Consider the following 12469-nt stretch of genomic DNA (forward strand, 5'->3'; position numbering starts at 1 on the left):
CTCAACCCTCCGGTAATTGTCTTCAGCTCTCAAGTCTGGGGTTCTCCAGCCTGACGCGTTTCTGAGCCTATCGTTCATCATCAGAGGCTCGACATGTGTGCATTCGTACTGACACTCCCACCATTTATACTTAATGGCCCTCAGATGGGCACGCAATGTCTGGTGGGATTTGCAGTCCATGTTTGTTACCTGGATGGGTGCTTGAATTACAGCTGATACAATACACTGCAAAAGCCCCGGATGGGCCCCAGGATGTGAAGCGTCCATTGATCCCTTAAGCCGCTGCTTCACAGGTGGGCTCTGCAGCATTCGAGCCCGTGACCTCCATTATGGGGTGGTGCAAGCCTCCGCGGCTGGGCTTCCGCGTAAATATTCAAGCTCTAGGGTGCCCTCAGGCGAGGCAGCACTGCAGCAGTGGCTCTCGGCGGGTAAAGCACACCTCAACACTCCGGTAATTGTCTTCAGCTCTCAAGTCTGGGGTTCTTCAGCCTGACGCGTTTCTGAGCCTATCGCTCGTCATCAGAGGCTCGACATGAGTGCATTCGTACTGACACTCCCACCATTTATACTTAATGGCCCTCAGATGGGCACGCAATGTCTTGTGGGATTTGCAGTCCGTGTTTGTTCCCTGGATGGGTGCTTGAATTACAGCTGATACAATACAATGCAAAAGCCCCGGATGGGCCCCAGGATGTGAAGCGTCCATTGATCCCTTAAGCCGCTGCTTCACAGGTGGGCTCGGCAGCATTCGAGCCCGTGCCCTCCATTATAGGGTGGTGCAAGCCTCCGTGGCTGGGCTGCCGCGTAAATATTCAAGCTCTAGGGTGCCCTCAGGCGAGGCAGCACTGCAGCAGTGGCTCTCAGCGGGTAAAGCACACCTCAACACTCCGGTAATTGTCTTCAGCTCTCAAGTCTGGGGTTCTTCAGCCTGACGCGTTTCTGAGCCTATCGCTCGTCATCAGAGGCTCGACATGAGTGCATTCGTACTGACACTCCCACCATTTATACTTAATGGCCCTCAGATGGGCACGCAATGTCTTGTGGGATTTGCAGTCCGTGTTTGTTCCCTGGATGGGTGCTTGAATTACAGCTTATACAATACAATGCAAAAGCCCCGGATGGGCCCCAGGATGTGAAGCGTCCATTGATCCCTTAAGCCGCTGCTTCACAGGTGGGCTCGGCAGCATTCGAGCCCGTGACCTCCATTATGGGGTGGTGCAAGCCTCCGTGGCTGGGCTTCCGCGTAAATATTCAAGCTCTAGGGTGCCCTCAGGCGAGGCAGCACTGCAGCAGCGTCTCTCGGTGGGAAAAGCACACCTCAACACTCTGGTTATTGTCTTCAGCTCTCAAGTCTGGGGTTCTTCAGCCTGACGCGTTTCTGAGCCTATCGCTCGTCATCAGAGGCTCGACATGAGTGCATTCGTACTGACACTCCCACCATTTATACTTAATGGCCCTCAGATGGGCACGCAATGTCTTGTGGGATTTGCCGCCTCTGTTTTTACCTGTGATTAGTGGGAGTTGGTGTGCGTTTTCAAGTTTGGGACAAACTCGGAGCGTTGATAAATTGCGGTGATCCAGCCGCAGAAAAGGCACCACCCTGCTAAAGTGGGGGCCATGGGACTCCTGATATTACAGAGCCTCGATATGGGAACTGCCACAAGGGATATCTAACAGAACAACATGCCGCAACAGAAACCACATGTCCCAGAATTCCATCTGGGCTCAACCAAGCCGCTCATTGGATGCAGAACATTCAAATGGATGGGCATGTGAAGTATGATGACCACGCCTCTGATGAAGTGTGGAAGCAATGAAACGCGTCAGGCGTTAAGAACTGAGCAGACAGAAAGACTCTAATGCCGCTGCAACTTGCCGCATGCCGGCTCTGTTTTTACCCGTGATTAGTGGGAGTTGGTGTGCGTTTTCAAGTTTGGGACAAACTCGGAGCGTTGATAAATTGGGGTGGTCCAGCCGCAGAAAATGCAACACCCTGCTAAAGTGGGGGCCATGGGACTCCTGATGTTACAGAGCCTCGATATGGGAACTGCCACAAGGGATAACTAACAGAACCACATGCCGCAACAGAAACCACATGTCCCAGAATTCCATCTGGGCTCAACCGAGCCGCTCATTGGATGCAGAACATTCAAATGGATGGGCATGTGAAGTATGATGACCACGCCTCTGATGAAGTGCGGAAGCACTGAAACACGTCAGGCGTTAAGAACTGAGCAAACAGAAAGACTCTAATGCCGCTGCAACTTGCCGCATGCCGCCTCTGTTTTTACCCGTGATTAGTGGGAGTTGATGTGTTTTTTCAAGTTTGGGACAAACTCGGAGCGTTAATAAATTGCGGTGGTCCAGCCGCAGAAAATGCACCACCCTGCTAAAGTGGGGGCCATGGGACTCCTGATATTACAGAGCCTCGATATGGGAACTGCCACAAGGGATAGCTAACAGAACAACATGCCGCAACAGAAACCACATGTCCCAGAATTCCATTTGGGCTCAACCGAGCCACTCATTGGCTGCAGAACATTCAAATGGATGGGCATGTGAAGTATGATGACCACGCCTTTGATGAAGTGCGGAAGCACTGAAACGCGTCAGGCGTTAAGAACTGAGCAGGCAGAAAGACTCTAATGCCGCTGCAACTTGCCGCATGCCGCCTCTGTTTTTACCCTTGATTAGTGGGAGTTGGTCTGCATTTTCAAGTTTGGGACAAACTCGGAGCTTTGATATATATATATATATATATATATATATTTTTTTTTTTTAACAACATCCGTGGTTCAACGAAAGTAGACGGCACTCTACGATACTCCGACATCTTCAGGTTAACATTGCTCCAAATTAAATACAAATCCAGTGACAGAAATATAGTGCGCTACAGGTAAAGAAGGAGGCGGACTGACAGAGTTTAGAGTGGTAGAGAAGGGCAATAATTGTATAGGCCTGGGAAGACCTCTGGGCATTTCAAAATAGTATGAGTTGTAGAAGAATGATACATTGACGGAGCTCCTGAGACCAGATGCGGAACTTCAGCAGGTTCTGCAATGTAGGATTAGGGTGAATTTGTACAACTGTTTGCAGTTTCGATGCCCGTATGTTATTTCTTCTGTCATTATGCCCCCTTGTTTTCAACCCTGGTTTCTTCCTTTCCTTTTACCCCTCTCTCCCCACCTCACAAAAAACTCAGTTCATCTAACATTTCCCTTTCTTTTAAGTGAGCATCTTCTCAACTAGAAGGGAGGTTTATTAAACGTGCCTTCTAAGAACCTTTTGTTACATTAGGGTAACCCCTCCCCTCTAGGTCATTCAGGATTCTAGTTCCTGTCCTGGCTTTTCATGTGATAACCTAAGTGTTGAAAATGCCCCCTTTCTGGAGGGTTGCAGCAGATGTTTCCTGCCCCTTTGCTGAAACCTAAAGGAACTGGACCCTCCTGTCCACCCCTGCCTGCCACCATATGAGCCACTAAGTGCCTCTCCTGGGGTGAATTGGGACTTAATGGGTTAAATTCAGACGGTAAAATCTTTGACTAGAACAAACCTGGTAAGTGTATCCAACCTGGGCTCCTTCATCGTCAGTGGCAAATTGTGCCTAGGTCCTGTTCTATTGCTACCATTGACTAGCATTGGCACGTTTTGCTTCTTGGTGCTATTTGTACTTAAAACTTAAAAAAATATATATCTCCAGTCTCTTATCGGATTTTTGTAATTTTATTTATTAAAATTGTAATATATTTTATTAATTCATTTTGCAATTTTTTTTGGTTTGCATTTCGAATGCATTATTGTTTTAGTACTGAATGAGTATGTTACACATTCCCTATACGTTTAGCCTGTCTGCTCTGTGCCATATCTACAAGAGGGTTGAGGATTGTGATGATTACTTGAGGGGGTACTAATACATTGTAAGATGCTGTAGTCTTGTTTGGCTTCCATTGAACTAATTAGATTACTACACCTGAAAAATTGGCTTGTAGGTGAAACGTTTAGCCCTTGCGTCAGTGTGCCTAGTGACCTGCAGTTAGGCAGTCGCCCTATCTTACAAAGGATACCTCAAGCGCTGCACTATTTGGGCGAATGAGGTCCAGTTTAAGCTAAAAAAAAATGGTAAACCAGATATTATGGATGAATGGCAGCCTGATTGCTTTGTGGATGATTATGTTAGAAAATCGTGTGCTTCTATTAATCTTGGTCAAATAATGCAGAGGGCTCTTGCTCTTTTCTCTGTGGTGTCCTGTTGGAGCAACACACAACAAAGCAGTGATTAAGAACGCACCACAGGAGTCACAACAGTGTCAAATGGTACTAATTAGAACTTTTAGACATTCCTCTCTAGCATTTGTTTAAACTCAAACGTGTGAGCAATCCGACACCGGTGCATAATATCGCCCCCCTGCCTCCAAGCGAGTCCTTTGTTCCCATACAATTCCTCGCTGTCGGCTTCCCAGGAGGCAATGACTATACAAAGGGGTCGAATGACCTCCAACCTGCGACGTCTCTGCCGGGTCCTATCTCCTACGCTACATGTGGTGCGCAAAATAACAGAATAAAAAGAACATTAAAAAGATCACTAAAAAATGAGATGAGGATGTGAAATATGGCGCATTAGCAATTATATCTGTGGCTTTATATTTCTGAATTGTGGAAGGGGCTGCACCTAAAGTTTGGGGTGCCTCAATATATGGGAGTTTGTGTGAGCGGGTGGGTCATGTTTAGCACAGGTAGAGGGCCTCTACCACTCCTCACTGTGTTGATAAACTGTACTTAATCACAGTAGCCCGTCTAATTGAATGTTATAAATCCTGTCTCTACTTCTTATTCAGCAGTTCTAACCCTTAGCTTTTTTTTTTGCTTATGGAGCATGAAAGGGTCACTCGGTGTTCGTAGAGCGTGTATTTTTATTTGTATCTTAATGAGCAGGCGCTGTCTTTACCTTTTTACCTTTTTGCAATTCTTTAACCAAGTGAACTCAGTAAAGTACCACCATTTGTGCTCCAGAACCAGGCAGTAATAGCACCACCAACGTCCTTCTTACAGCCCTAAAATCAACTGGGGCATCGTCAAAGGACCTCGCCTGAAAGCCCGGAAATCTCGCTCACCTGCCTTGCTCTCCCCCGCCGCCGCACCAACCACCGCGGCCGCCGAGAGGGGGGAGCACCAGCCAAACAGAGACCACATTTCCCAGGATCCCTTGCTGGGACTCGGGGGACGCCGCCTGCAGCGTCACTTAGCCGCGCCCGGAGGCGCATAAAGCCGCGACGCTTCTCCTGCGTCGCGGGACGTGCGCGGGTGGAGCCCGGGCAGAGGGCGGGCCGTCTGTGGCGGTCCGGGGACGACCAGGGACGGGACGGGCCACCCCCCTTGGACCTGCTTAAAGGTACTGTTGGTAACTGTTATCCGCATCCCTGAAGACTATATACTGAAAGATTTAGGTATTGATTAAAAATACTGTAAAAAGGACATTGAAAATCGCTAGGTGTTAATGTGGACATATCAGCGGAAACTGTTTTTATCATATTGGTCTTAATTGTCCCAAGCACAACAGGAAGAGAGAGGGAATAATCTATATTGCGAACTGTAAACTATGGCTACTAAACCTAAAACCCGCTCGAAAAAGAGCAAACTAGGAACCCCCGTCAAACCAAAAAACTCTGGCCCAGAGCCTAGTGATATAGCAGCCCATAAAGCCACTCCAACGGTCATTGACTTAATGTTACGCAAGGTTGCTGGGGATATAGAGCGTGCAGAGAGACGTATATCAATGACCCTAACCTCCCTGCCACTGACTCCCACACAAACTAAGGATCTAAGCCCCACTGACACGCTAGATATAGGTAGCCGGGAAAACTCATTAGACGCTGTCCCTTGTGCCCAACTAGCAATAGAGGAAGAAGTATCTACAAATATAGACACAAACACTACACCTAAACTATTAACCAAAAAGCGTCGCCATAAGAACTTGCAAACAAGGACCAGGAAAAAGACTAATAAGGGTAGTAAGCCAAAAGACATAGAGGATGAAGTCCTAATAATAGAACCTAAAGCCCCCCCAATCCCCTCGAGGTGGCTTGATTCCATAATTATAGATCTGCAAAAGCACCTGGAGGCATTTATAACTAGTCAAATTAAACCATTAGTGAGCAAAATAGATAAAATAGATAACGAATTACAGAGACAGAGCAAGGCAAGGGAAATTCCAACAGTCAAACACTTGGATAAGGTGGTACCAACAAATAATCTCCCAGTCCAACAACCCTTAGCACCTAACAACTGTGTAAGCTATGACCAATGCACCATCGCCCAGGTGCATGTTGCGCCCGAAGGGGTAACTAAAGGGGGGAGGGGGGGGGGAGAACAAACACACATGGAAATAAGGATAGAAATAAAACTCAAAGACAGGGTCCAGGAGCGCAAAGGCAGCCAGACAATACCGCCTCCCCACATCAGACATACAATCATCAACCAAATAGTGAGCAAAATGCTAGAGCTCAAGGTCCCCTTTTATGTATAAATCTACCCCCAGAAGCAAGCCCCTTTGTTGTTATTTTCACTGGGGTACCCGGGCTCAGACGGGGGCAGAGAGAACCCTATATCGAACTCAAACAAAAGATCACTACCTGGCTAAACATCCACAGACCCTTGCAGGGAAGGAGAGGGGGGGGAATTCTACATCTAAGAAGGGCACACTGGGTGGGAACCAGAAGGAAAGAAATAGAGGGGAATTGTATTATTGCCAACTTCAGAGACCCGAACCTAGTGGATTATATATTAGCTAATGACAACAGAAATACCACTAGCACGATAAGGACCATGCCACTAGCATATTTCTACCCCAGGAAATTGGTTACACACCAATTAAATTTCCAACAGCCAGGAAGGAGCAGTGGACAAATAGATATAGCCCCTTACAGTCCCTGGACGAAAATGAATGACTAGGGCTAGGAGATGAGGTTAAGGGAGAAAAAACTATAATGCATGATAGAGGGGTGGTGGCGGAGGAAAGTGAAGATAGGCAAAACACTGTAGAATACTCAAACAATAAAGTTAAAGAAAAAGAGAAGGCTAGGACAGAGAGGCTAACTGGTTTATGCCCATCTGTGCGAGATATGAGAAGGGGGGAAGAGCGGATAGGAAAGCTGAATATTATGTCAAGGAACATACCGGGCTTATCAGGAAAATTTGATGATCCCGACTGGAGGAATGAACTCCAAGGGTTCCATATTTTGGCGTTTCATGAGACATGGGCAGTCAACTCTACACCATACCAAATAGAGGGCTACAAGTGCTTTTTTGTGCCAGCACAAGAAGGTAGAGTAGGAAGAGCGAGAGGAGGGTTGGTGCTCTACGTTGATGTAACTCTAGAAGGCAGATGGACTGTACCAACCTGGACGTCACATACCCTGCAATCTGTAATGTTTCAGAGTAGTGGGAAAAATGCCGCATTATGTGAGCTAGATGAAAGACTCATGCAAGAGGCAGAGCAGAAGAAAGGGGGGGGGGTTCCAATGACATTAGTAATGGGCGACTTTAACTGTCACCTCTGCCCAAATTTGCCCCCGGACCTTCTAGACTGGGATACCTGCCCTCTTAATGTTGGGTCACATTTGGAACACAAGCAGGAGGGCATACAATTGAAACCCACTCACTAGCACACACTATCGACTTAATAGTCCCGGAGGTAGAGGGCACATATGTTCCAACGTTCAAAGGAAGAGGGGTGCTCCACTATCATAGATTATATATTGATATCCTCCTTTGGCAAAAATAAAATTGCCAAGGTCAAAACTAAATGGAGCACCTTTAGTGACCATAACCCCCTTGTTATGGAAATTATACATACTTGCGCGGGGGGGCAAGTTTAAAGGGGGGGACACTAGCCTTCAACCAACAGACCAGGGGAGGCGACTAAAGTGGGCAAGGATAAATCCCCACGAGTTCTATAAAACACTAATCCAAAAAGGAAGAAAACAGGTAGAAGACTGTCTAGACCCCCTAAAAGAAGGATTAGAATTAGTGGCGTCATTTGCATCGCTGACAAATCTAGTGGATAAATTGTTGGAAGCTAAAGGTCCGAGGAAGGATTCCAAGAACCCACGGTGGTTCGATAAGAGCTGCTCCAAAGCTTTAAGGGACCTAAAAGCTTGCCTCAAAATTAAACCAAGGAATAAGACAGAAGTGGCCAACTGTAGATTAATCTATAGAACCAAAGTAAAGGAGAGGAAGAAGGTGCTACAAGCAGAAGTTTGGGCAGACTTGAGAGAGGCGGGAGAAAACAGGGACTTTGCAGAATTCTGGAGAATTGTAAATAGGCCCTGTTTCAATGATGACTCCGCCCCGGTGATTAGTAGCAACATCCTCCCAGATCAATGGGTCAATCACTTCCAAGGTTTATACAATAGGTCAAAACTAGAAATTCAGGAGGGTGAGTGGCAGGGCACCCGGAGTGATAAAATAATTTCCTCACTAGGGGAGATAACAAAAGCGATCAGTGGGTTGACCCCTAATAAGGCCCATGGTCCAGATGGTACCCCACCGGACCTATATAGAAGTAATATAGACCTATGGGCCCCGATCCTAACCAGGGTCTTAAATGCGGCCATTAAATCAGGGCTACCACGCTCCTGGTCCACTGCATTGATCGTACCCATTTTCAAGAAAGGGTCCAGGGATGATCCTAAATGCTACAGGCCGATTTCGCTCATAGATGTCTCCGCCAAAATTTTGGGTCGAGTGATCTTAAATCGGCTCATGGAGTGGACTGAAGAACATCAAATTATAGTTGACATACAGTACGGGTTCAGAGCCGGCAAATCGACCAGTGACCAGTGCCTAAATTTGTATCTTTTAACAGCTAAATATACAAAAGCCAGTAAAGGCACGGTCTATATTGCATTCATGGACCTGGCCGCGGCCTTTGACAATGTCAATAGGACTAAACTGTGGTCCATGATGATAAGCTAGGTATTGAAGAGGGGTTGATAAATATCCTGAAAGAGTTGCATTGGAACACTACTGCCAGGGTCTGTTTTAGCCCAGAGGGGGGGCGAACTGACCAATTCCCATGCTCAGGAGGAGTAAGGCAAGGGTGCATACTAGCCCCTTTTCTCTTTTCACTCTACATCAATGCCTTAGAGAGTGCCCTCACCGCCCTAGATGTGGATTGCCCCAAAGTAGGACCGCGTCAAATCCCAGTACTATTGTACGCGGATGACGCGGTCCTGCTGGCCCGGACCCCGAGGGCTTTACAACTTTTGGTGGATGGATTTGTTAAATTTATGGCTGACTTGGACCTATCTGTCAATTTAAATAAATCGTTTGTCATGGTGGCTGGCAAAAAACCCGCCAATAAGTGTGTGTTCAAGATAGGGTCACATACCTTGGGTAAAGTAAGGACTCTTCCCTACCTGGGCTTGCTATTTGATGGTAACATTCAGTTTAGCCAGCTGCTCGAGGAACATTGTACCAAGCTTATCTCTTCGACTGGTGCCATATTAAGCTTTGCCCGAAGGTTGGGGCGTTGGTGTCCAGAACAGATAATGGCACTATATGGCTCAATCAGTACAGCAAAGGCCTTGTATGGTGCTGAGGTATGGGGTTTCAGGGACTGCAAGCAACTGCAACAACAGGAAGATACATTTTTCTGTAGAATCCTGAAAATCCCACATACCATCCCTGCTGAAATTGCCCATGCCGAACTGGGGATGCCATACATTTCAGACAATGCTAAGCTGAGGCCAATCATGGCATGGACTAGAAGAAAGACCAACGCGGAGGCAGCCCTGAGCAGGGAAATCGTGTTAGACTGCTTGCAGAGGGACAAGTGGCTACAAATTCCTTGGCTAAAATATGTGAAAGACTCTTAGTGAACATTGACCAGTGCCAACTTTTTAATGATCCATCCTCGATCTCATATAGTTGTAAACCAAGGGTGAAAAAAATGCTCTTAGAAAAATTTGAATCTGACAGAAGTGGTCTTGGCTCTGTAAAGAAATCAATAGCAGCTCACGACCTTGTAAGAAATGGGGTGGGAATGGAACCATGTCTGTTTCTGATGTACAGCCAAAATGACCGATTTTGAATGTGCCGTTTTAGGCTCAATTGGTTACCCAACATTTTAGCCTATCCTGCTGGTTTTACTGTAACAATTGAGCAGAAGGGTGCCTGCGGCTGCGACAATAGGTCTCTGCAGGACTCCCTTCATTTTGTACTTTTATGTTCATTTTATAGAAACACTAGACGTTTGTTCTTGGTAGACATTCTTAGGAAACAGAAATTTCGCCATGCAAGAGCTGCATTGTTGTTCCTACAGAAAGCTAGTGATACCCATACTTTATGTGCCATTTTAAGCTTTTTAAAAGTAGCCGTAAGATTGAGGAACACAAGAAATTAATTTATCTTTGTAAATAATCAGACTCTCTTTATGAATTGTACCCTCTCTTTTTTAAAGTTTTTATTTACTAAAAGTTCAGGAATGATATATAATGAAATTTTATTATGTAATGTGTTTTTATGAGGAATTTTATTCTTCGAAATAAAGATTTACTGAACTGAACCTTTTTACCTGATGCTAATTTTAACCTATTTTAACGATTGTGTTTTTTGTACTGTGCATCTCTTTTATGGTATATTACCGAAATAAAGAGTATTATGATCATGGTATTGATGAACTCAAAAAAACAGGATAGAAACCCTCTCTGTAAGGACCATCACGCTGTGGTGCAGGTAGGTACATTTGAGAGAGCGTATCAGGAAACTAAAAGCACAGTTATAGTTGATTTGGTTCGCTTTATAACATATCTCTGTATCAAGGCGCATGTGGAGATAGAATAATAAATACATATTCAATTGCGGTCAGTGACCGGTCATTGTATATAAAAGAATGTCATGATATATATTTGTGAGTGTTAGAATGAGAGGTAATGTTGCAAGTCAGGATTCCGTTGTATTGGAAGAGTTGTACACTTGATTGCAATGGGTAGTAGACTGGTTTAGGTTTAAAGTGAACTAGACACTAGGATTTTAAAGCCTTTGATTGGATGCTACCCCTACTTTCCACTCAGCCTAAATTTTATTTCTGGTTATGTTTCTTTACAGAACTACAGCAGCGATTTCAGATCTTTCAGCAGAACCTGGAAGAGGCGAGGCGGCTACAGGTGTTGGATCAGGGGACTGCTGAATACGGAGTGACCCAATTCAGCGACCTCACAGGTATTTCCATTTCAGCAGCATTACCTATTCCAAAGCGAGATGGGGCCTTCCTTAGAGAACCAAGCCACACTCTGGACTATGGTCCAGTGATTGATATGGAGCTGCACCCCGTTGGCAGTTAATCATAATTGAGGTTTCATTGATTATTGATGAAGCAGGTATTTCAGTCACCTTTTATATTACAGTTCTACATTCACCAGAGGACAGTGCATGATGGACCAAAAACCCAAACCATGGACAGACAATGTTCATGAGACCTATGAAGCCCAATTGGTAGCAATATAACAGAACCCCGAGTGTACAGGACACTTGCTTGTGTACCTGTGGAGTTGAATACCACACCCTCATTACTCCATTCTCATTCTTCATCATCACAGGAACTGCTAGTGGATGCTTGTATGCAAAACACAACACAGAGGCAGGCAAAGCTCTGTGTTTTAATTTGAGAGCTGTCAACAATGGACCTCAGGTCCTGCCTTCCACTACAACAGCTTTTCAAGATCACAAGAAAAGCTTTCAGTATTTGGAGCTGGAGTGACAAGGCCTCCAAAATGTTGGCAACTAAAGAGTCATCAGGAACATATAGCTATAGTTTATTTAGGGCACAGCCAGCCAATATCCATCTGGGAAACTTGAACATTGCTGATATTCTGTGGTTAGACCGTTCTATCCTGGAATGGCATCACAGAAGGGACTGCATTCCCAACATAACTTCTCAACAAACAAGAACCATAAAACCGTAAACCTATCACACACAAGAATAACTGTAATGTAGAATACATAACTGTAATATAAATCCCATTTACACTGTATATGACCTTTGTTGGGACATCTATTCTATTATTTATATCTGAGTTAACATTTGAGGGCAAGAGAGGATTAAGTGTCAATGGTGGTGAAGTATCGATAGATAATATTTTATACATTTTCTCACAAGTTCTAATCCCTTTGCTGGTTGGCAGGAAACTCTTATCTGGTTTGTGTCCATTATATTCAGGGGACATAGAGGGGTCTAAAGTGAGTCAATCTACACCATATAACATTGGCAAACACTCAAAACGGTTATCAACTAGTAGATTGAATCAAACCCCATGTGGATGTCCCTTATTTATAGCCCTCATGTTGGTTCCACATTGCTTGGTGGCTGTTATAAATATCCCAGCGGTAGCAGATTAACACTTTGACAGAAGACCATGGGAGTGCTAGCTCTTTTAATAATAGTTTCTACCAGGCGTAGGTTTTGAATGAG

At 45.3% G+C, this 12469-nt stretch overlaps 1 protein-coding gene across 1 annotated transcript in view; it reads left to right on the forward strand.

Annotated features, from left to right (window-relative positions):
- CTSW (cathepsin W) overlaps positions 1 to 12469 on the forward strand; it is a 536072-nt gene that overhangs the window by 192709 nt on the left and 330894 nt on the right. The window contains exon 3 of the mRNA XM_086938511.1: positions 11107 to 11220. Coding sequence (XP_086794637.1) covers positions 11107 to 11220 — 114 coding nt within the window. The remainder of the gene's footprint in view (positions 1 to 11106; positions 11221 to 12469) is intronic.

Source organism: Lissotriton vulgaris, chromosome 9 (assembly GCF_964263255.1).
Source record: "Lissotriton vulgaris chromosome 9, aLisVul1.2, whole genome shotgun sequence".
Taxonomy (NCBI): domain Eukaryota; kingdom Metazoa; phylum Chordata; class Amphibia; order Caudata; family Salamandridae; genus Lissotriton; species Lissotriton vulgaris.